Below are 25,396 nucleotides of genomic sequence, written 5' to 3'. Positions count from 1 at the left end.
ATCAAAGCCAAGTCGGAAATTGTTTCTATCCGACAACTCTATGGGCTGTAGTCTGAGACATAGTGGGTGATTTTTAAGATTGCTTGCCGTCCAGCTAACAAACAACATGGCAATGGTTGCCTTAGAATTTCACCCTCCCCTTAAAATATTTTTCAAACATTCACTGTAACTGTTTCCATCTCATCAAGTTGGCCCATGTAAGTCATGTTTTTTCCTTAATATGTCAAGTGTTTCAATTGGAACTCTTTTAGTTTCATTTTGCATGAAGGAAAGGATTTTTCAGTTCGAGCCATTTTGATCTTATGACTTGGCTAGAATATTGTTGTTGATTTTATACTAGCTGATCGTACTAATCATTTGTCTAATAACTGCCTTAGGATTCTGAGAATGACCACATTTACCATTCTGAGCTCTTCACCCTCACAAAGAAGATGGCTAGAGCGGATCCACAGAAACTGTCCTTTACAGTGCCAATCTTTGAGCCACATCCTCCCCAGTACTACATTCGTGCTGTTTCTGACTCGTGGCTACAAGCAGACGCTTTGTACACAATAACTTTCCACAACCTTGCTCTTCCAGAGGTTGTTTTATTAACTTATATTTATCTCTATATTGTTGAATATCTGCAATATGTCCTAAAGTTTGAATTTTATGTGTTGGTTTTCTCCAACTTGAATGAATGATTTTTCAGACCCAAACATCCCACACTGAGCTTCTAGATTTGAAACCCCTTCCTGTGACTGCACTCGGCAATGGAACTTTTGAGGCCTTGTATAAATTTTCACACTTCAATCCTATACAAACACAGGTGGATATCTCATTTTCTTATTTCCTTAATTCGATTAATTGTCTGTTTCATTAGTCAATATCAGCAATAGCTTAAATCAAATCAATTTTGGCAGGCTTTTCATGTGCTGTATCACACGGACAGAAATATCCTTTTAGGAGCTCCGACTGGAAGTGGGAAGACAATATCAGCTGAGCTTGCTATGCTCCATTTATTCAATACACAGCCCGATATGAAGGTACTTTGTTTCAATTAGTTTTGCTAAATGCTTCCACATGCATAATCACTTGTTTTTATCAGTTTTATGTGTCGATATAATGAGGAGTGGTCTCTGATCCCTTACTTTATTTTGGTGCACCCATGTAGTACCTCTGTGTATAGATGATTGGGTGTCTTTCGGAGAGAATAATATACTATAGGTCTTTTCTTTTGGGGTACACCACTTGGATACAACCATGTTGGCCTTGTTATTATTAATGAAATACTTTACCTGATAATAAAAAACACTTTATAAAACTTACCTTTTAAGACTTGGTAGCACATTCTTATCAAACAATACACCAGATGCGAGCCTCCATTTAATCCACTATCAACCGTTTCCTTGGATTATTGACCCAAGGTACTTGAAACTTCCTCTCTTAGGGATGACTTCAGTATCTATCCTCAGTTCCACATCTGCCTCGTGAGTTACGTCACTGAACTTGCATTCCAAGTACTTTGTCTTAGTCCTGCTCAACCTGATCCCTTCAGATCCTTTAGATTTTTGGTTGTCTCCAAACCTCTAGCCTATTGTTAACTCCATTAACTCCGCCGCGTGGTTAGCCAATCAATACTATGTCATCTGCAAATCACATACACAGTGATACCTCCCCTTGAATATGCCGCATCACTTCATCCATTTCCAAGGCAAATAAGAACTGGTTAAGAGGATTCCTTGATAAAAGAAAAATCATTTACCTGATCAAAAAAATATATTGTTGCGAAACTATGTATTTATTTTTGTCTATTCAAGATTCCCCATCATTATACTTGTCTCTCAACTTCGTAATTGCTAATGATCTTTCAATGATTTTCTATATGCAGGTTATCTATATAGCACCTTTAAAGGCTATTGTTCGGGAGAGAATGACGGACTGGAGAAAGCGTCTTGTTTCCCAACTTGGAAAGAAGATGGTGTGTGAAGTTTCTTTTGTTTGGGCATTATTCTTATGCACTTACATGTGATATCACTGCTAACTCAATTATCTTCTGCAGGTTGAAATGACTGGTGACTACACGCCGGATCTAATGGCTCTCTTGTCAGCAGACATCATAATCTCCACTCCCGAAAAGTGGGATGGTATCAGTCGCAATTGGCACAGTCGAAGCTATGTCACTAAGGTGCAATATCTCATTCGTTTTTATTCCTTCTTTTTTTTTTAGCTATTGGTACTTGATATCAAAATTATAATATGAACATTCTGTTCATGATTGCTCTCTTAACCACAATCAAATGTTCAAACCTACATCTATAGGTTGGGCTTATGATTTTGGATGAGATTCATTTACTTGGAGCTGATCGAGGACCCATACTTGAGGTACACAGTTGTCACTGAATGTCTCACATTCTCTTCTCCCATGCATGGTCCTTGGTTTATTGATTATATAGTAATCTCTTGATTATGTCTAATGCTAGATTTTCTGGTTCTAGGTTATTGTCTCAAGGATGAGATATATATCTTCTCAAACAGAGCGGCCAGTTCGGTTTGTTGGCCTGTCAACAGCATTAGCAAATGCACAGTATGTGTTTCATTGTATCTATATGTCTTGCTCGTCTTGTGTGCAAAATGCTAATTGGTTTTGTGGAGTTTTTTCTCTGTAGATTGTTTTAGATACTACCTTTTATCTTGGTAACTTTTAAATGAAATTCTTACATTTGTCCTTGAACCCAGTAATTTGGCTGATTGGTTGGGTGTCGATGAAACTGGCCTCTTCAATTTCAAGCCAAGTGTGAGGCCTGTTCCTCTTGAAGTTCATATTCAGGCACGTGAAGCTGTTGATTATGAGCTACCCAAGTGCCATCATCATCGAAGTAGACTGAAGTATATTTACCTACAGTATCATGCTTTAATCTTGATTTATAAATCATTCCTTTTAACAGGGATATCCTGGGAAGTTTTACTGCCCGAGGATGAATAGTATGAACAAGCCCACATATGCTGCTATATGTACACATTCACCAACAAAACCAGTTCTAATCTTTGTCTCCTCTCGTCGCCAAACAAGACTTACAGCACTGGACCTTATTCAGGTGAGGCAAAAATTCAAACTGTATCGATCAAAATATTTCTATCGCGTAGTGATGGTAACTAATCTGTCATGTTTTTTTTCTGATCTTGAAGTTTGCGGCTTCAGATGAGCACCCAAGGCAGTTCATAAGCATGCCAGAAGATTCACTTCAGATGGTTCTTTCTCAAGTCACAGACCAGAACTTGAAGCACACCTTACAATTTGGAATTGGATTACACCATGCCGGGCTGAATGATAAAGACAGATCATTGGTTGAGGAACTGTTTGCAAACAACAAGATCCAGGCAACTATGTCATCCTGAAATTTGTATATCTGTAGGAGTAATAATATGATGAAATTGGAAATTATATTTGAGTCATTTTGGCTGCATCTTTTTAGGTGTTGGTTTGTACAAGTACGTTAGCATGGGGTGTAAACCTTCCTGCACATTTGGTTGTTATAAAGGTATGTCGTTTTATCCACCTTCGAGAATTAGGTCAAAGACTGGAATGTTATAATATCATCTCCCACTGGAAGGCACTAATACCATGGGCTAATTGTCATCTTTGTTTGTTACATCACACTCTTAATGTGTAACTGGATCACATGATATTTTACTGGTTTAACTTTGGTTTAATCCATTTTTTACTAACAAATTGAGTCCCTTAGATGTTATTATTTGTAACTAAAGTTTTGAAGATTATTTGAAGTTCCTAGATACCTTTTCCTTTTATTATTTATGTTTGGAAAATACTCCAAAAAATCGATCTTTCCCCCATATCTTCTTCAAGCTAGCACTTTCCTTTCCTTCTCTTTAGAGTGAGGTCATTAAAACATAAGTGGTATCACTCTGGTTCATGCAAAATATTTTGGGTTTTCTTTTTGTAAAGTTCTTCTATTTGTCATCTTGTTGCTGTAGGTAAATTATTAAGTCTTCTTTTCTCTCAAAATAATATATTAAATACATATATTTCTTCGCCTTGCATTCATTTGATGAGTTTAATCTGCTCATCATAACAGATACTGTGTCCTTCTTGATGACTGTCAAAATTCATCACCTCAGGATACGCACCATCTTTGGTGTTTAAAATATATAGATCCTTCTGCAGGGAACAGAGTTTTATGATGGGAAGGCAAAAAGATATGTTGATTTCCCAATCACTGATATATTACAAATGATGGGTCGAGCTGGTCGTCCACAATATGATCAACACGGGAAAGCTGTTATTCTTGTTCATGAACCCAAAAAGAGCTTTTATAAAAAGGTTATCTATAATTCTTTTCTTTGAACATGACTGTACTGTTGCTTTTCCTTCTTCTTTTTTTGATAAGGTAACTTTGTATTCACACCAAAAAAAACTCATCAAGTAACAACTGATGAGGTGGGATTTACAACCCCATAAGGCATCCTGATAACCAAAAACCCAAAAAAGAACTTTACAATTGTCCTATGAAGTCCACTAGACTTACTACCTCCCCCACCATATCCTGTTTACACCAAAAATACAGCAAACTCAAACTCTTCATCAATATCTTCTGAATGCTGCTAGCTTGCCCGTCATGGGATCTTTCATTCCTTTCCTTCCAAATTGTCCACCAGATGCAAGCTGGAATATATTTCCACCAGTCCTCTTTTGATCTGCTTCTTCTGCTCATTCCTTCCCAGTGTTTCAGCATGTCTAAAGGAGTTTCTGGCATTACCCAGCTAACTCCAAATATACATAAGAACATGTGCCACAGATTTACAGCTGTTTTGCAATGTAGGACTAAGTGGCTGTTAATCTCTGCCTCTTTATCACACATATGACACCTTGAGCAAATCTGTATACCTCTTCTCTGTAACCTTTCGTAAGTTAAACATGCTTTTCTGATCACCAGCCATGAGAAACATGACACCTTTAGTGGAATTTTGATCTTTCAGATTAGCTTCCATGGCCACTCCATTCTCATTCTCCGCTTATGATTCATATTCCAGTAGCAGGATTTCACTGCGAAACTCCCTTTGTTGTGCAACTTCCATATTGGACTGTCAGGTCCTTCTGTGACACCTGGGAATGGGTTCAGCACCTGCAACAACCCAGAGCCCTTCTGAAAATCAGGTCCCACCCTTGAGGAGTCCATACCTGTGCCACTGTAGCCATCTTTTGTAGACTTAGAATAAATAGATCTGGGAATAAGGTTTTCAAGTCCCTATCCCCTATCCAAATCTCATTCCAAAAATTAGTTTTAAACCCATCTCCAATTTTGAATGATATATTGGAGGTGAAAGAAGGCCATAGTCTTCTGATAGTTTTCCAAACAGAGCACCCAAAAACACGTGTTACCTCATCAGTGATCCAATTATTTTGAAGACCATATTTACGTGAGATGAATCTTCTCCATAATGCCAAATCTTCGGGGTGGCCCAGTGGTTTGGGCTTGGGACTTCCATGTTGGAGGTCTCAAGTTCGAAACCCCTTGCCAGCGAAAGCAAGGGGTTTGCCTTCTGGGTCGAGCTCGTTGCACCGGGCTTGCCTAGTGCGGGTTACCTCTCCTATGTGGTTTGCGAGCTATTGCATAGGAGTGGGGGTTTTACCCTATGCACACCCAAAGGGTAGCGGCTGCGGGTTTCCCTTGTCATCAAAAAAAAAAAAGCCACTTTTTCAACAAACTAACATGCTGTACTTTCAACTTTTTTATCCCCATACCCCCTTGTATTTTGTTGAGGGTCACCTCATCCCATTTGACTAGGTTGTACTCAAGCTTCTCTTTGTTCCCCTGCCACAAGAAGACTCTTCTTAGTTTGTTGATTTTCTTCTCTATGTTTCCTGGGATTGGGAATAGGCTCATCATGTAAGTTGGGAGGGCATCCATTACTGACTTTATGAGAGTTAATCTGCCTCCCATAGATAGGTATTGGCTCTTCCATCTTGTCAGCTTTCTCTCACTTCTTTCCAACACTTCCCTCCATACTTCCACTTCTTTATTTTTGCACCAAGAGGCATTCCAAGATATTTAGTTGGTAAGGAATCCATTTGGCATCCTAGGTTTTCAGCCAGTATCTGCATATTGGTAACTTGGTTAACAGGGTACAAGCAACTCTTATGCCAGTTAACATGTAAACCTGAGATGCCCTCAAAAATGGTTAGGATGGCCCTCAAGTGCCTGATTTGCATTACTTCAGCTTCACAGAATACCAAGGAATCATCTGCATATAGCAGATGTGTGATTTCCATAGTATTTCCCCTGTTAGCATTTGCAGGGGAGCCTCTTATCCACCCATTCTCACTTGCTCTTCTGATCATAGAATTGAGGCCTTCCATTGCTAAGATGAATAGGAAGGGTGATAACGGATCACCTTGCCTTAGACCTCTTTGTGATTGGAAGAAACCTTCTGGACTACCGTTGATGATAAGAGAGAATTTCACGGTAGATATACAAGTTTTGATCCAGTTTGTCCATTTGTTCCCAAAGCCCATATCTCTCAGAATTTTTAGAAGGAATGACCAGTTGACATGGTCATAGGCCTTTTCAATATCAAGTTTACATAGGACTCCAACTAGCTTCTGCTTCACCCTGCTGTCCACCAATTCATTGGCCAATAATGCTGCATCCATGATCTGTCTTCCTTTCAAGAATGCCATTTGGTGTTCATCTACCAATTCCCCCATGACAGTCTTCATTCTTTCTGTAAGGAGCTTGGCTATGATTTTGTATACTCCACCAACAGACTTATTGGTCTGAAGTCCTTCAATTCTTCTGCTCCATATTTCTTGGGAATTAGTGCTATAAAAGTGGCATTGAAAGATTTCTCAAACATTTCATTCTGATGAAAATTTTGGATTGTTTGCATCAAATCATCTTTCAAGGTTGCCCAACAAACTTTGAAGAAACTCATGGTGTAGCCATCAGGCCCCGGGGCCTTATCCCCATCACATTGTTTGATAATATTTAGCACTTCTTCAGTGAAAGGCCTTTCTAGCCAATCTTGTTCCTCCTGGGAGATTCTTGGAAGTTAACATACTCAAAAGAGGGCCTCCACATCTCAGATTCAGTATAGAGTTTCCTGTAGAACTCAATCATATTAACCTTGATAGCTTCTCGATCTTTAACTTCCTCCCCATTGATTATCAATCTATCAATGTTATTGTATCACTTGTGGGATGTTGCCATTCTCTGGAAAAACCTAGTGTTATTATCCCCTTGTTTTAGCCAGAGAACACGGGACTTTTGCCTCCATCTAGATACCTCATTTTTTGCCAAATCCTCCAACTCCACCAGAACTGCTGCCCTCACCAGTAGTTCATCCTCAGATAAAGTTCTAGTGTTTTGAGCTAGATCAATATCAGCTAATTCTTTGAGAAGACTATGTTTCCTGTTGCATAACTCCCCACACACTGATTTGCTCCAATCTTTGAGTTTTTGCTTCAACATTTTTAGCTTCACACTGAGCTTGTAGTCATGGCAGCCCTCCACTTCAAATTCGTTCCACCAACTATGGACAAGCCCCTCAAAACCATCAACATTGAGCCACCAATTCTCAAACTTGGGTATGACTTCATGTGGTCCCAGTCTCCACATTGCAACATGATAGGGCAGTGGTCAGAAGTCACTCTGTTGCTTTTCCTTTATTTCAATTATTTAAGTAACTAGTCTATTCCATTTTATTATTCAACATATATGCTTTCTTTTTGCAGTTTCTATATGAACCATTCCCAGTTGAAAGTAGCCTGAGAGAGCAACTGCATGACCACATCAACGCTGAGATTGTTACTGGAACAATATCTCATAAAGAGGATGCTGTGCATTATCTCACTTGGACTTACTTGTTTCGTAGATTGGTATGGTTTTGTGATCCTATGGCAGACAATTTATTCTGTTGCTCCAAATTTTCAATCTTGCATTACCGATCAAGAAAAAAATTCAATCTTGCACCAATGGCAATGCTAAGTTAGGAACCACCATCATTATATTAAGACTGCTTGATGCATGTTGTTCTTTCGGCAAGTAATCATCAGTAATAAGTAGGTTACTTGGTTGCCGATTGATATGGGTTACTCGTTTAAGGTAAATATATTAATATGAAATTTCTAAAGAAGATGTAGGTAACTAAGTTGTGTCTCCTACAGTGAAGAACCATATAAATGGAAATCCAGTAAAGGAAATGAGTCTTTTATAATGAGGTAGACTTAAGGTAACACGAGAGATTTAAGAGTTGATTAATTTAGCTTGCAAAAAGAAAAGTTAAGGGAGGCCACAATAGTGCAACCTTGTTGCGATTTTATCTTGCTTATGTTGTCTATTTCGGAAGCCTCAAGTTTTATTTTCTAAATTAGCATTACCAACATGTGACAACTGAAATTGGAAAAAGAAAGTGGTGGGTAAAGGGCTAATTTCAGTTGTATCAAGCATCAGTAGTTGTCTGATTAATATCTACTTGGTGACCTTTATAGTAAAAGGATCTGTTTCAGATTGTGGTGGACTCTAAAATCTATATTATTGTAATCAACAAGCAGACAAAGGAAACACACTTCAAGCAGCAGCTATAGTTGCACAAGAAAATATATGGCTGTTTGATGTGCTTTTACAAGCTTACTGCTGCTAGATGCCATCAAAGCATTTGCTACGAAAGAAAAGTTAGGAGAAAGTGAGGTCTACCCCACGTAGCCAAGTCTTGTCAAAGCGCAAGTTGAAATAGCTCTTGCCATCTCTAACCAGACCCTAAGGGATAGGAATAGCTAATCTACAAATTCTGTGTAGTAATTATCTAACTTGATTGAAGTGTTTTGGGTTGCGGAAAAAAATTATTTATTTATTTAACATAAGATTATTTTGGATTCAAAATGAGAGAGCTGATTTAAAGCAATAACAATCAGCATTGAGTGGTAAAACAATGGTTTGCTTATGCTATTCATTGTGTCCTTCCGCCTCAACAAATGCAGTGCCAACTGTAGGTGTTGATGTTGCATGTGTATCATTTTCCACCTTGTGCGAAAGAACAAGAGAAAAGTTACATTTCTGTGTACTGCCTGTATAGATGCCTTTTATATAGTGAATAATTGACTTGATCTGTGGGTTAGTCACAATAGGGAATACTTGGTTATTCCGTGGTTCAAAAGCAATTCTTGCCCTAGTGACAAGGTCCCTCCACCTCCTATCATTAGATATGTGGTTCAGGACACTCAGAGGGAAAAGTAGGAGAGCACTGTTTCCCCTGGGAAGGGGAAGCATTGAGGTAAAAAAAGGATGTTACCAAATTAAAAAAAATAGAAGACAAAGGAGGAGATGATATGTCACCTAAATGAAAAGAATGAGAAGAAAGTCCATTTTCACCTCAATCTACTAACGCATTTCTGTGGATTGACAATGTTATCAAAGAAAATCTTTTATGTTTGAAGAATTACCAAAAATGGTGTACTGTTTTTTCCCTGCTAGTTATTATGTTTGTTAATCATAGAAGCTTTTTTCTGGCAGATGGTTAACCCAGCTTACTATGGCCTAGAGCATGCAGAACCTGGGATTCTAAATTCTTATTTGTCTAGGTAAAATGAAAGCACTACATACTCTTGAAATAGCTTTTCTTGAATATTTCTGTGTGCGCTCACGTTATTTATAAACAGCTTGGTGCAAAGCACATTTGAGGATCTAGAAGACAGTGGATGCATCAAGGTTACTGAAGACAGTGTTGAACCACTGATGTTGGGCTCAATAGCATCTCAGTATTATTTGAAGTACACCACTGTATCAATGTTTGGCTCAAAAATAGGATCTGATACATCACTTGAGGTTTGTAGAACACCTAACATGGATGTCCAATCCTTATTTCTCTATTTCAAATGTTTTTAAATTATATTTCTTGGCATTACTTCCTGTTTATCTTTCACCCCAGGTTTTCCTTCAAATACTGTCTGGTGCTTCTGAATACGATGAGCTCCCGGTGAGGCATAATGAGGTAATTTTTTTAGCTAGGCAATATATATATTTGAAGACAGTTGTTGCTGAACAATGGTTTGTTGGTTTTCAACTCACTTAATTTCTTTACTTTTTTCCCTTAGTGTATGTTACTTGCTAGTTCTAACAAGTAAACTAAGAACATTGATGTCCTGGCATTACACCAATTGTTGCAGACACTTCTGAATTATTTGGTCTGCAAATCTAAATTAGTATGTATATTCCGCTAAGAAATTGCCTGTGGATTTGAAACTATCAAACTGTGCATCGACTACTTCTTTATTTGTATGTTGTACACATCATCTGCTTATTGATCACCTATTCCAGGAAAACTACAATGAAAAATTAGCTGAGAAAGTTCCATATGCTGTCGACCACAATCGCCTGGATGATCCTCATGTGAAAGCAAATCTGCTCTTTCAGGTATGTGTTTTGGCTTTGTCTGCTAGATTCTGTTTAACGTCAATATATCCTTCAGGGACCAACCGCTGCCTTTGTAACCTGGGGATGATGCCCCCCCCCCCCCCCCCCCCTCCTCTCTTTTACCCTTCTCCACTTAAATACCAAACTTAGTTCGCATGGCGCAGGGCTCGAACGTATGACTCAACTTTGCTACCTGAACTAGGTCCTGGGGGTTATAATATTTTATGCTCTTTTACTCTTTCCTTACACATCTCACTTTTGCAGGCTCATTTTTCCCAATCAGAGTTGCCAATCAGCGATTATGTCACAGACTTAAAGTCTGTGCTGGATCAAAGTATACGTGTTATCCAGGCTATGATAGATATTTGTGCCAACAGTGGATGGCTCTCAAGTACCATTACCTGTATGCATCTGTTGCAAATGGTCATGCAGGTCTTGCTACTGCTTCCAAAGCTTCCTTTATCTATTCACTGTAAAATGGACTACTATACTGCTTTTATCAACTCTTTTATATATTGTTATACTTATATCCGCCTTCCTCCAATTCTTCCTCTTTTTCCTTTTTACCTTAGGATTTCTCTATTCCTATCATTTTCTTTTCTCATTTTGGGGTTGCCAGCATGTCCTTATGAGAATACAAACTTGTCTTTTTCAAAAAAAAGAAATAAAAAATTCACATCGTAATGAGAGAGAGTAAAGAAAAATAACTATCAAATTCAAATTGTTGAATATTATAATTTTTTTTTGGTTCGTTTTATCATCAATTCCAACGTACAAAGAGATAGAGTTGAGCTATGTTGCAACACAACATCACATATTCCCGTTACTTTTTTCCTTTACTTCCTGTTCAGAATAAATCCTATCAGAGTAGCATCCAGCTATCTACTGATGTGGTCTTTATGGATGTATATCATGTTTCTGTTTTGTTGCATTCTGCAAATTACTTGACCATGGAAAATATGTTTATCACTATGTAGATATTTGTTATCCAGCTTATCACTAATTCTTATATCTAGATGAAGTAAAAGTTCTGAAGTATCTGAACTAGAAAGAGCAGCTCTTCAACCTTCATCTAGAAATTGTTTGTGGTTAGTATTATGCACCAAAATCTGCTTCTTGACACACTTTCCATAACCAACACACTTCATGCGATGTAGAAGTAAATTTCTACAGAACAGTTGTCAGACTAGTAATGATATATGGGAGTGAATGTTGGTCCTCCAAGTCCAATTTCAACAAGATAAATATCGTAGAAATGAAGATATTAAGATGGATGTGCAGTTACAATATATAAATCAGGGTATTAAGATGGATGTATAGTCCTACAAAAATTTGGATAAGATTATATAATGATAACACCAAACAAAGGGCGGAAGTAGCACATATGGAAATTAAATGAGAGGCTGCATGAAATGGTTTTGCTATGTCATGCTAAACCTCCATATGCACCAATATATGGATGTGTAACTATGAAAGGTGTGAATTGGATATATGGCAGGCCTAAAATAATGTTTTAGCAAAAAATAATGGACCCAGCGAGGTTAAAGTGGCCCGTGACACTGGGAGGGCCATGTGACCCCTGTTTCAGATCTCAAGTCCTTCTAGATGTTAAATCCTTGAAATTCAAGAATGGACTGGGAGGACTGAAGATTCCTGAGGAAGGTCGTTTTGAACCAAGCAACCATCACAATTAGGTCAAAACCGCATATAATGGAGCTAACCCAAGTCTTGGGCGCTTGGATATGTTAGAATAGGATTGTACATAGTGTCATATATGGAAAAGGATTGTAGTGTAATATAAATACGGCTCAGTGCAGTAATTTATTTCTTACATTAATTCAATACTCCCTCTGTCCCAATTTATGTGACTTGCTTTCCTTTTTAGTCAGTCCAAAAAAGAATGACACATTTCTATATTAAGTAACAATTTAACTATAAAATGTCTATTTTACCCTTAATGAAATGATTTACAGCCACACAAATTTCTATCATTCATTTTGGACCACAAGTTTTAAAATCTTCCCCTCTTTCTTAAACTCCGTGCCGAGTCAAATTATCTCACATAAGATGGGATGGAGGGAGTATTATTTTTCCCATGATTTTACTTCTCCCAAATGGTATCAGAGCATGACCCATCTCAATTGTCATTTCCGATGTTGGGCCTCTATATTAAATTACCCAGGCACTAGCAGTTCAATCGGGAAACCTTTAGCATATTCTTTTTTTCTCTCTCTATTTATGACCATTCTCACTTAAAAGTCAAAGATTAGGAAATTCTCTTGATTTTGGATGTTATGGCCTCCTACAAAACTAGAAACGAATTAGCTTAGCTCTCGCAGCTACCGGCGAAGGAGAAAGTTGTCTGTAATTCATTGCCTATTTTGAGGCTATAATTGTTATGAAAATATCAGATGGGAGAAGGAGAACTAGTTTGGCAATAAGACTGATGTCCATCCCTAGGCGTGAGGGGTGTGTAAAGAGTCCCTCATCGGTTGGTTGTCTGTTTATGCAGTCAAAGTTTTTCAGTGTTTGCAAGGAGTATTTTATTCGGGTAAAGACTTATTTGTCAGCATAGGAATAAGTTTAAGATTTAGAGTATCTTTGTGATTTGAAAACCACTATTCTGTTTTCGAAGACAATTGTTCTAGTATTAAAACATAATTGACCCGAATAGAGATGAAAAGATGCAGATGATTTACACTGGTCCAACTAGTTTGGGATTAAGGCTAGTTGGTTGATTGGTTGATCATTTAGAATATCTTTCAAATGATGGTTTTGAACAAGTTTTTGGTATTCTTACAAGATTTTACCCTTTATTATAAACTAGGTCATTAGCAACTGGACTTTGTCCTTGAGCATCATTTGATTATTTGTCTTTGTTTAATCTACAGGGCTTGTGGTTTGATAGGGACTCTCCTCTTTGGATGTTACCATGCATGACTGATGATCTACTGAACTCATTGCATAAAAAAGGAATTGCTAGTATCCAGCAGCTGTTGGATTGCCCTTCAGAATCACTGCGGGCTATCACTGGGAGTTCAGCTGCCTCGAAACTGTATCAGGTGTTCTAATTAGTTTTGGTAGTTGATGATGTTTTGGATAAATCATCTCTCATGTCTCACTGAAATTTTTGTTGATATATTGCATCCTAAGAATGTTTGTTTTGAACAAGCGTCAAACATCTATGAGTAGAAGTTACTCCACACGGTTAGAAGGTTAGTGTGAACGGTTCTGTTCTAAAAAAGTTATTGCATAATGCATGTGTACCAGCATATGGAGGGATATTCTTAAATTTATGATCATCTCTTTGACAAAGCTTAATCTATTAGAGAGTACACTTTTATTTACTTATGACTTCAACACGCTCCCCTAATGTGGGCCTAATTCTTTTTTATGGGTCATACATGTTGATTTCCTTTTTTGATAATGAGTGACAGTGAGACTCGAACCCAAAACCTTTGTTTGCTCTGATGACATGTTAAATTATATGACCATCTCATTTAAAAGCTTAAAGATGTTAGAGAGAGTGCATTTGTATTTGCTTAATTATATCTTCAACAGAATTGATTGTCTTCAGCAGAACCTTGTTGATGTAGCATTCCCGACTTCTTGTCCCAGCTTGATGTTGAAAGACCAATTTTTGTACATACTTTTTATGAGTTCTAAAATTTCCTTCCTACCTCTCACATCATTCCCGGGGTATTTGTTCCATGTTTTTTGGGCCCTCCCATTTCCTCTCTGGAAACTGAAGGATCTCTTGATTTTATGCTAGGGAGAGCTTGTAATGATACTCTTTATCATTGTATGTATAGTTAGCTAGAGATTTTTTTTGTAAGCTCAAATGTCATATCTTGTAAATTTGCATCTTCCCGATGCTGTTATTAATACCACTTATCTTATCAAAAAAAAATATTAATCGTCAAAATCCACTTTTGTACTGTGCATGGCAAGTACTAGAAAATCTCTGCTTCTGGTAACACGTATACTAATTGAGATCTGATTTGCGTAATTCTACTTTTTGGATAGGATATGCGGCATTTCCCTCGGATTCAAGTTCGACTTAAAATTCAGCCAAAGGAATCTAATGGTGGAAAGATTTTCACCTTGAACATTAGATTGGAAGATGCAAATACTCAGCGAAGAACAGCAAAAGCTTTTATCCCACGATATCCAAAGGTATTTTCATCTGCTAGTTTTGTAATCTGGAGCAAGCCAAACACTTGACATTTTGCTCTTTGCAGGTAAAAGATGAAGCTTGGTGGTTAGTCCTTTGTAATACTTCCACAAGTGAACTGTATGCTCTGAAGAGAGTGTCTTTCTCTGGTCGTTTGCAGACACACATGGATTTGCCATCCACTCTGACCAATTTCCAGGTTGATATCTGATGATATTGTATATACATATATACTTATTTGGTATTAAAGTTAACCTGATAGCATTTGGTACACCAGTGAGCTGGTGTTTCCCCCTCTTCTAGATGAATCAATGTCCCAGTAGCAGTCATTTCCTTTTTATGATGGTCTTTGAGAAATTAAACACCTACTGTCCCCCCAGCACACACACACAAACAGACAAAATAAAATTAAAAAGAGAAGTTAATAACAGATCAGCTTTTAGGAGATAAAGGATGGCATATTTGTCTTCTTATCTTGGAGTCAAGATTCAGTCCTCCCAGCTACCCACTCCAAGAAGGGGAAAAAAACATGTTCCTTTTGTTCTGTGCATAGAGAAGATGTTATACCTTCTCCGTTGAGACTGAAAAGTTGAGATGTTTCTATTTCAGGGGATAAAGCTCATTCTAGTATCGGATTCTTATATTGGGTTTGAACAAGAACACTCTATTGAAGGATTGGCTTAATCTGGAAGTAACTATATCAACTCCAGATTGTAATGCAATGCTCCCCAAATCGGGATTTGACTTTGTATAGCACAAAGGCTCTCTTTTTCCCAACCAGTTATAGAAGTTGTGTTAATGTCTACATTTGTAACGAGATATTGCTTTGTAATTTTTTTGAGTAGTTGAGCGGCATCCTTCATTTGTCTTTGTCATGTAGATCCAGTTGTATATATGCATCAGGGTACTGTTGAAAGTCTTATATACACACCCTAATCAATATAGAGCTTTCCACTCAATTTCCAAGAACGTTTCCAGCAATCATCCCTTCCTTTTTTCTTATTATGTTACTGCCTAAAGAAAAAAATTTGGAACAAAGTACACAAACAAGTTCCTGGTCTTAAACGGAGTAATAGATTTGTTGCACAGAAAGGTTTGGAACTCATCGCTACAATATCTGTTATATTCTTGACAAACAAATATATGTTGCTAATTTAACATCATCTTTGTGCTGCATAATCATTTTTCACCATGGTTGCAGCAGAATTTAAACCACAGAACGCATTTTGCATGCCTTAGGACATGTGATTAGCCTAATTTTGCTTGTTCATGTCGGGACAGTCTCTTTGCAGATTAGTGATTAAGACTGACGGTTAAATCCAACTTCACAATTGTTATCATCCTCCGGCGTCCATGTATAACGCCCTTGATATTATTATTATACTGCAGTGAACAATTAGTTTAACCCAAATATTTAGCTAGCATGGGCTATTCAAAATAACATCTTAACAATAACATTTTAGTTATTCTGTTCTTGTACTTTTCTCCGCCAAGTGGATCAGTGATTTCAACCAGCAAATAAGCTTAGACAATGCAATCACTTGAATAACTATTGGTTTTGTTTGTCACAATACCAGCCAGTCAATATTTACAATTACATGTTTGGAATTGCTTATTTGTTTACAGTTTTACAAGCTTACTCCCAGTCTGCATCAAAAAATCCTGCATCTTTCATCTCTGAGTAGTATGCGCTGTCCAGAAGCCAATCTTCCTCCTGCAATTGTGACGAAAGAAATGAGAGAGTGCTTGCATTGGTGCACAACAAATAACTAATTAGTCGGAGACCTAGTTTGGGTTGATTACCTTGAAAAAATCAGCCAGGAATGTCACATAAAGAAATGGAAGATAAAGCGAGTGATAACAAACTACTGTCAAATTATACAACCTGCAAAGTTGAACGATTCACATATGTCAATTGAGTTGAAAAGACTATTGATTTTGGAAGAGCAATAGTAACGGAAGCAAACTTGTCTATACCAAAGTCCAAAGCCGCCACTAATGCCTGCAAGCCCACAGGCAAATAACATTACAGCAGTTGTGACAAACATGACGATGACGTAGTTGTAGAAGGCTGAACGTGCTACATATAATGGAAAACACTGTATGTTAGATGCGAAGAGATGGGCCAGAAAAATGGAGGTTAAGTAGGGAAATAAAGCATCAAACTTACGAGGCAGCTTATCTCTCCACTTTGAGAAATGCACAAACAATATGTAGCCATAAGCTGCAGTAAGAAGAAGCTTGTTGGTGCACCAGACACCCCACTTCCCCCTATCAGCTATTTCCGTGTCAAGGAAAAGTGGAACACCAAATCCAAATATAAAAATTGCCTGATCAAATAAAAAGACAGGGGAAGGCACATAAGAGTTTCCACATAAAGAAATCAGAAATACGCTTTCTACAATTAATTGGTTAACCTTTATTTGGTTGTACCGGAAAAGTAGCAACAACTCTGGGGCATAAAACAGTAACTTTGGATAGTACTTGTTTGTTTCCACCTTGTACTTGCGGGTTAGGGAACATACCCAAGTGATTATTAGAAAACAATATACTAAGTTATCTGGACAAATTTCCAAGCCAGGCACGCATGAGTTACTTGTCTCACCCTTTCTCTCTCGCAACTGCATTATTTAGTACGGTAAGTTTCACTAGCATGTTCCATGTCCCAAAAGCACAACAGTCTGGAAGTACTGTATCTAACCTTCGTCAATCATGATCAACTAAAAAAGTCCTGTGTCCCTGGATGGATGTGACTACTCATAGGATAAAGAGCACACTTATGTTATAAGACTGATTTCTCTTGTTACAAGAGAAACTTCTACAGCAACTGACAAAACAAGGCCTTCCTCATAATCAAAGGAATTGAACAAAGAGTTTTAACACATCACATTGAGATAAATAATTTTATATCTCGTTGGAGCACCAAAGGTTTCCAATGAAATGCAATTACAGATTTAGCATGGCTTGCAAAAGCATAAGATCTTGATCCTATGTTTCTATCCTGGTAGCAAGTATAAAAAACTCAAACCAACCAATCAAGTTATAAAAGATACACAAGAACAGCAGACTCAACAATCTTCTCTCTAAACTACAATAGCTTTCTCCTTGAATGTGTGTTTAGCATGTATTATTTAATTTGCCTTCTCACTTAAAGCTGGAAACTACAACACCCAATACTGTGAGAGTTTCCACATTATTTTCAATTAAGCTTAAAAGATGAAAACAAGAGTGGCAGCTGATGCAAAACTACACTATATCTCCAGCCAGTGCAGAACCTTGCATAAAAAATCAGCTCAAGCAAACTGAGTCAAATATCAAACTTATTACTTGCTTCATCAAGCTTCAGTACAAAAGGAAAAATCATGGAAATTCAGTTGTAGGCGCTGCACACATAGAAGAAAGGAGAACATGGTAGCAAGAAAGTGAATATATGAAATGAGAACAAATAGACTTCTGTGCCAAAGTTTCACCCGAAAAATACACACTAATAAAATCAAACCACATTTCTGGTGCTGAATACTGGGTGTTTCTTTCCTGTAGATTTCAGTTATAGGCAAACTTCGTTTAATGGATTCCTTAAATTGGTTGAACAGGGGGGTAATTTTGTGATATAGTTTATGCTCTGGATGGATAACAAGTTCTCTGTAACTGCGTGCAATTTGTTAGTGCATTCACTAAGTAAACTGCTTTATTAGTCAAAAGACAGAAAGAAACAAGATGAAGAAATCTTCACCTTTAACAGTAAATCCACGCCGACAAAAAGGCCTGAAACCATGAAAGTACGTGCTAAAGTTTCCAAACAGCTCGCATAATTCTCCTTAAGTAAGAATGCCACTATGCTAATCTCCAGAAATAGCATTGCAGACGTTGCAAACAACGATAAAAGATTCCAAGCCACCTGCTTCCCTGGAGTGCACTGCCATACCTGCTTTGCAAATTTGGATGGATGATGCAATAACACTTCAAGGAACAGCAGTACATAAAGATAATGGTTTACGACTTCGATAGTATTAGGAATACGTAGATCATAACAGCATTGATACAGAAGGTAAGACGCGTTCCAAACTCTGATACAAGCCCCTTTCCTTTTAACAATTTTGCAACAAACAAGCCCAAAAAACCACCCAAGAAACGAAAAACATTCAATCACATTCCATATCATAGAGACCGAGGAAAAGATTGACCACACTAATCAAGCACAATTCCTTTTCTGCTGGATTTTGTTCAAAGGACAATACCATAATTTCAAAAATCATGACTACAGAAACATATGATGCTAATCAGAGAATTATATATTGGTTTCGAGTCTTTTATTACTCCTTCGGACCCAATTTATGTGATGTAGTTTGACCGGACACGGAGTTTAAAAAATAGGGGAAGACTTTGCAATGTTCCAAAACTAACCATAAAATAAAGAGCAACTTTCACATATAACAAACATAAAAATCATATTTGTATGTTATAGCTATAGTTTGCATAATTGCACTCCACATCAAATTTTATGTTTGCTATGGAGCTTTTGATTTGTATAATTCGCTACAAACATCCAATTTTATACAAATTGTCCAGTTTTGTATAAATTCAATTTGTATAATAAGATCTGTATTTGTATAATTATAAGTGTATAGGACGAAAATATATGTATTTATATTTGTATATACACTTTTCTCTCGCTTTATACAAACACAAACGCATTTTCTACATTTTATACCGAAATGTATAAAATGGTTAATTGTATACCGAAAATGGCTAATTGTATACCGAATCAGATGGCAAAAAAAGGGATGTTTGCTGCGAATTACAATTAAAATAAACTATGGTTATAGTATTTAATTTGAATTAATAGTTTGCTATTTCATACAATTTTCCCTAAAGTAAATGAATTTTTAAATAGAAAATACAACTTTATTGACTTTCTTGCCAAATAAGTGGAACCCAACATGGGTAAATTATTGATAGTGTCATTAAATATTTATCAAATAAGGAAATATGTCATTCTTTTTGGGATCGACTAAAATGGAAAGTATGTCATATAATTCAGAGGGAGTACGAAGACAACACAAAGGTTAGATTAAGTTAGGGTTCGATCACCATGTTTTTACAGATATCCATATTCTCTAATTATCCTTTCAACTCTATCTTCAACAAAGACAATGCGAATAATACTCTATTAGCTAGTCAATAGCACCATTTTCTTCTATAAGAGTGGACCTTAACTATTCCAGCACGTATTTGCATCCTTCCGCCAATACATTTACCTAGAAACTCTTCCCACCCAAATGGAACTTTAATGCATTGACTGGGATTGGAAGTATGATAAACCATTGTCTTCATTCCAAATTCATCAATTGCTACTCCCCACCCTTGAGTGGGGAAGTCGTAGCACCAACATGCAGGGGCGAACCCACACTGAGTCCGCCGGGAGCTCGAGCACCCATTAACCTCGTTACGAAATATATATATCTATGTAGAAATTAAGAGGTATTAGTATAAAATTAACATAGAGCACCCAATGAATAAATGATCTGGTTGGCCCAATGGCTCTTGGGTGGGTGCTTAAGACTCTTTTGGTGTTGTTGAACCAAGGTTTGTTAACATATATTTTTATATTTTTGACTCCACTACTTTTAGAGCACCCACAACCTTAAAATCCTAAATCCGCCACTGCCAACATGAGTTGATGAGTCAGAAACTAGAGTCAAATCCACAATACTTCTCATTATTTTGGGATGAGAATCGATTAAATATGTCAGGTTATAACCATGGTTTAGCTCATTTACCCAAAATAGTAACAATCACGAAGTGGATTGATTTTGGTAATCAAAAAAGAAAACCTTCTTTCTTTCTAATTTTGAAATACCCAGTCATCCCATGCACCCTCTGCCAACCAATAACTAGAGCTAACGACCCACAGCTTAAGGAGGACTCCTCTCCATCAGCTCTCCTTAATAGCTCCAGCAGGACAACCAATGTCAACTTTCACAATATTGCCTTAGATCTAACTTTAGGTCTCAATTCCAACATAAATTTGCCTCTCTTTTTAGGAAAAAATAAGATTCACATATCGGGAAACTACATACAAATACTACTACACAAATCATAAAATATCTAAGAAGTGAACGAATTATCAAGTGTGATATAACATGGAAATAAATACCGTCGAGCTAATGGAAGTGCAAAATAATAAGTACCTGAAGAAAGCACCAACCAAGGTTTAAAAGAACAGCAAACCACAGAAGTCCATAGTATCCAATCATTACAAAAGACCGACGGTGACTGAGCTTCTTAATGTTGCTCCTAGCATGAAACCCTAAGTATAGTACGAACAAAACCGATGGTAATACCAGTGCCGCATCGTGCCAGAACCCATGGCACGCAGTTGCAGAGCTGGACAACCGGAATATGAATTCATCTCGACTGGCGGTTCCGGCTCCGGTTCCGGTTCGGGCCGGACCTGCTTCGGTGGGAGATGAAGCTTCAGTAATGGAAAATGCTCCACTAAAATTTGTCATTCTTCGAAGACGCCAAAAATCAAAGGCATTGAAAACTGATGGATGAGATCATCGGAACCCTAGTCCGACGTGAAATGGAAGCAATCGGAGGAGGGTAGATCGAAGGAGTAGTTGCGTTGGTTGATGGAGGATGAAATCGGAAATTTGATGGGGAAAATTGACCTGTGAAGATTAAGACAAAAGAATGCCACGTGGAAATGGTCACTTGAGTTGGTGGTAGGAGTAATCAGTCTATTTTTTTCACGTGCTTTTATTCAGAAGTAATACTCGTACTTTACTTTTTGTAGTATCTAATTTAGGAAACTTCTGGAAAACGTGATGATTTTCGATTCCGTCAATACCAGTATCAACTCTACTAATTAATTTAAGTAATAATAAATGTATAAGATTCGATATGTCCCATGTGATGATTAAATTGAGTTCAATAAATACATATAAATATGAACTTTAATAGAAAATGAAAAATTAAGTGATATATTGTTTTATGATTAGAATATATATGTATATATATATAAAGAAAATATATGAAAAAACAGTTAAGGAATGTGTTTCGAATTATATATTGAAAATTTATCAACATGAAATGTTCACTATGCATGTTATGTGTCGCATACTTGACATGTACGTCACATACTCACGTATGCATGGTTAGACAATTGATGTGTGTCGTGATAAATGAGAGTTGGCAAGTTTGGTTGACACGTGTCATATGCATGTGCTTGTATAGTCCATTATGGCTATCAATATATAGTATATAATTTTCTTCTGTCATAACTCATAAGAATGATTCATTGAAATGATGAGTCATTGATGTATTTGAGATGGCCAAATACTTGAGAGTTCCTTTATTCAATTTTTCTTCTTGTTATTGAATATCTTGTTCATGTAATTTCTTTCTTCTTTTTTTTTTTTGGGGATCTAGTGAGTTAGACATAATTCGAAAAGTAGATAAAATCTTTGATGATTCAATTATTTATAATTGAGTGTCAACAACTTTTGAATGTATATTCTACATCTGAGCAAAATTCGTGTTGGCTAAAGAATTTCTTTCTACTAATTACTCTATAACAATGTTTAGAGATTCTCTATAAGACACGTAGGGTTCTGTTTTCGACGGCATCATGCTTGATCCCGTTTATTGGATCAAATCAATACATTTCAAGAGGAAAAAATGAATATCAATGTCATTGAGATCATCTCATATTTCATCAATCGAATTACTTTTTCGAGAAATACGGGCGAGACACACACTTCAACAAAAGAAACCAAGAAATTCAATCGTTTTTATTTTTATTTTGGTAGAAAAAGATTAGTTGCATGCATTAATTAAATAATTACAGTGAGTATATGGCCCCGATCGATGGTTCTATTCTAAAATTACAAAATGAGGTTATTGATATTGTAGGTGACATGCACCACATACCTTACTAGTTAAACTAACCGTTGGTAAGTTACAAAAGATATTTGTGATAAAAAGTGGTGTTTGGTCTATTTGCTTCGACCTTTGATTCCACAAAAGGATATATATATATATATATATATATATATATGGACTATCAAAAAGTGTTATGATAGCCAAAGCTTCATTATTTGCTTCATGTTTAGCTAGACTATACGTTACATGATTCTGTTTCCTATAAATGTGAGTGACAATTGAATCACAGAATTATCGGAGCGTGAACATGCAATCATATAAAATATTAAGTAGCATTTTGTGTTGGAATTATGACAGCAAAGTGATTTCCTCATTTGCATCAATTTTCACTTTTAAGTGAAGATAGGTTCATAAAATACACAGACAAAGAAATACATTTTTTAATTCACCTTTAGTGATTATAGTATATGAAAAATGCATACAGTAACCTAATTTTCAATGACCATCTGATTTTCTAAAAAATTCTCCTACGCCTCCACTATTTGACATATTACTATCGAGCAACTTACAAAAATGACTATAGTTGTAGGGTTATTGAAGTTCAATTGTTATAAGTATGCTATTTACCAAAAATGACTACATTTTATGTATTAATCTCGTTGTATATGTGTATTTTTTTTCAATTTTTTATTTATACAATGATACAATTATAATTACAATGCACTAAGTAAGGTAATTTCTTGTTATATATAGTGACGGAATGCCCCCTAATTACGTTTTTAAAACTCTCAACTTCCCATAATTAAATTAAAAACTAATGATTACGTCCCTATCCGCTTGGATTCCAACTAATAATTAATAATTAATATTAAATTAACAACTAATTTTACCTTATGAGTACACCTATATCATATAGGAGTACCCATGTTATTGAGTTTATGATGATTTGATTTAGTGGGTATCAATTTGAGTTGTAATTGGAATTAATATTGAGTTTATGATGATTTGATTTAGTGGGTATCAATTTGAGTACGTTGTAATTGGAATTTGAGCATCTTGAAAGTGGACGCCTTAGCTAAATAGTGATATTTTGTGGCTTGTTAAGTAGTCCATATACATGAAATTGGAAGCTTTTTTTTTATCGCTAAAGAGATTATCATTCCTTGTTAACCATATATGCCATAAGAAATAGGAAATCAAAGTTTCAGCTAATGGGGAGGATTTGGATTGTTTACGAGTTGATTAACGAGACTTGATATTCAGTAGATAAGCATGAAAGATTGTTGGTGATAGTGCATAATTTGTCTTCGAAGGCCAATTTGATTTTTTTTTAAAATGGCATTAAAGCATTCAATAAGGATGTGGTTTATATTGTCATAAATTTATTGAATTATTTTTTCTATTAATAAAAGTATATGTTTAGATCTAAATATACATGTATTGATCTCCTGTTAAATTCTCTGTGAAACAAGATTGATTGAGCAAAACTACGAATAAATAATAAATATAAGGAATTTCTCATACTTTAAAAATATTTTTAAGAACTTTCAAATAACAATAAGTAATTAATATACTTTATCAATGTTCCAAAAAAAAAACACAATAATATACATTCTCGAATGTATTTAGTTAGTAAATGTGTTGTTATTCATTAGTTATATACATATACATGTTAATATTTTCATTAAGAAAATAATAACCCAATTATTAAACTTGGAATAAAGATGGTCAATTATTAATAAATGACAAATATAAGGAATTTCTCATACTTTAAAAGTATTTTTAAGAACTTTCAAATAATAAAAAATAATTAATATACTTTATTTATGTTCCAAAAAATACTTTGTTATACATTCTCGAGTGTATCTGGTTGGTAAATGTGTTGTTAATATATATAGAGAGAGTAATAATTTTATTAAGAAAATAATAACCCAGTTATTAAACCTGAAATAAAGATGATCAACTATTAATAAATGATAGATATAAGAAATTTCTTATACTTTAAAAGTATTTTAAAGAACTTTCAAATAACAATAAATAATTAATATACTTTATTTATGTTCCAAAAAGAACCCATTAATATACATTCTTGAGTGTATTTGGTTAGTAAATGTGTTGCTATTCATCAATAGTTACATACACATGTTAATATTTTCATTAAGAAAATAATAACTCATCTATTTAAACATGGAATAAAGGTGATCGACTATTAAATAATGATAAATATAAGGAATTTCTCATACTTTAAAAGTATTTTTAAGAGCTCAAATAACAATAAATAATTAATATACTTTATTTATGTTCAAAAAAACACATTGATATACATTCTCGAGTGTATTTGCCTATTTGGTTAGAAAATGCGTTGTTATTCATTAGTTACATCGTGTTAATATTTTCATTAAGAAAATAATAACCAAATTATTAAACTTGAAATAAAGGTGGTCAACTATTAATAAATGATAAATGTAAAGAATTTCTCATACTTTACAAATCTATTTAAGAACTTTCAAATAACAATAAATAATTAATATATTTTATTTATGTTCCACAAAAACACATTAATATACATTCTCAAGTGTATTTGGTTAGTAAATGTGTTGTTATTTATGAGTTACACATATACACACGTTAATATTTTCATTAAAAAAATAATAACCCAATTATTAAACTTGGAATGAAGGTGGTCAACCATTAATGAATGATAAATATAAGAAATTTCTTATACCTTAAAAATAAATAACAATAAATAATTAATATACTTTTTTATGTTCCAAAAAAACACATTAATATACATTCTCAAGTGTATTTGGTTAGTAAATGTGTTGTTATTCTTGTTACAAAAAAAGAAGTGTCTATTTTCATTAAGAAAATAACAACCCAATTGTTAAATTTGTAATAAAGGTGGCCAACTATTAATAAATGATAA

At 35.6% G+C, this 25,396-nt stretch overlaps 2 protein-coding genes across 2 annotated transcripts in view; one reads left to right on the top strand and one right to left on the bottom strand.

Moving 5' to 3' along the window:
- LOC125872047 (DExH-box ATP-dependent RNA helicase DExH14) overlaps positions 1–15,542 on the top strand; it is a 33,204-nt gene extending 17,662 nt beyond the window's left edge. The window contains exons 28-49 of the mRNA XM_049552706.1: positions 378–581; positions 692–808; positions 903–1,025; positions 1,871–1,960; positions 2,042–2,167; positions 2,302–2,364; positions 2,478–2,566; positions 2,719–2,809; positions 2,928–3,077; positions 3,169–3,360; positions 3,456–3,521; positions 4,166–4,321; positions 7,733–7,876; positions 9,510–9,577; positions 9,656–9,821; positions 9,925–9,987; positions 10,314–10,409; positions 10,674–10,841; positions 13,301–13,471; positions 14,436–14,585; positions 14,651–14,782; positions 15,193–15,542. Coding sequence (XP_049408663.1) covers positions 378–581; positions 692–808; positions 903–1,025; positions 1,871–1,960; positions 2,042–2,167; positions 2,302–2,364; positions 2,478–2,566; positions 2,719–2,809; positions 2,928–3,077; positions 3,169–3,360; positions 3,456–3,521; positions 4,166–4,321; positions 7,733–7,876; positions 9,510–9,577; positions 9,656–9,821; positions 9,925–9,987; positions 10,314–10,409; positions 10,674–10,841; positions 13,301–13,471; positions 14,436–14,585; positions 14,651–14,782; positions 15,193–15,267 — 2,700 coding nt within the window. The 3' untranslated portion in view covers positions 15,268–15,542. The remainder of the gene's footprint in view (positions 1–377; positions 582–691; positions 809–902; positions 1,026–1,870; positions 1,961–2,041; positions 2,168–2,301; positions 2,365–2,477; positions 2,567–2,718; positions 2,810–2,927; positions 3,078–3,168; positions 3,361–3,455; positions 3,522–4,165; positions 4,322–7,732; positions 7,877–9,509; positions 9,578–9,655; positions 9,822–9,924; positions 9,988–10,313; positions 10,410–10,673; positions 10,842–13,300; positions 13,472–14,435; positions 14,586–14,650; positions 14,783–15,192) is intronic.
- Positions 15,543–16,124: 582 nt separating this feature from the next.
- Positions 16,125–21,250, bottom strand: LOC125874481 (protein CANDIDATE G-PROTEIN COUPLED RECEPTOR 2-like). The gene is made up of 6 exons (XM_049555375.1): positions 20,775–21,250; positions 18,317–18,508; positions 16,754–16,913; positions 16,561–16,663; positions 16,387–16,468; positions 16,125–16,297 (listed from the first exon to the last, which is right to left on the bottom strand). Exons 1-6 carry the CDS (start codon positions 21,093–21,095, stop codon positions 16,220–16,222), a joined length of 936 nt encoding a protein of 311 aa, XP_049411332.1. The 5' UTR covers positions 21,096–21,250; the 3' UTR covers positions 16,125–16,219.
- Positions 21,251–25,396: the final 4,146 nt, after the last annotated feature.

Source organism: Solanum stenotomum, chromosome 8 (genome assembly GCF_019186545.1).
Source record: "Solanum stenotomum isolate F172 chromosome 8, ASM1918654v1, whole genome shotgun sequence".
Lineage (NCBI taxonomy): Eukaryota > Viridiplantae > Streptophyta > Magnoliopsida > Solanales > Solanaceae > Solanum > Solanum stenotomum.
Note: the sequence above shows the minus strand (reverse complement) of the source record. Positions and strands in the feature narration are given on the sequence as shown.

Bases quoted from the DNA above. Each gene is read 5' to 3' on its own strand.
- LOC125874481 (XM_049555375.1), bottom strand. From the start codon at position 21,095: ATGACAAATTTTAGTGGAGCATTTTCCATTACTGAAGCTTCATCTCCC. The intron at 18,509-20,774 runs GTACTTATTATT...TTTGCAAAGCAG, and splicing joins TTGGTTGGTGCTTTCTTCAG to GTATGGCAGTGCACTCCAGG. The intron at 16,914-18,316 runs GTGAAGATTTCT...TTATTTGATCAG, and splicing joins GCGTGGATTTACTGTTAAAG to GCAATTTTTATATTTGGATT.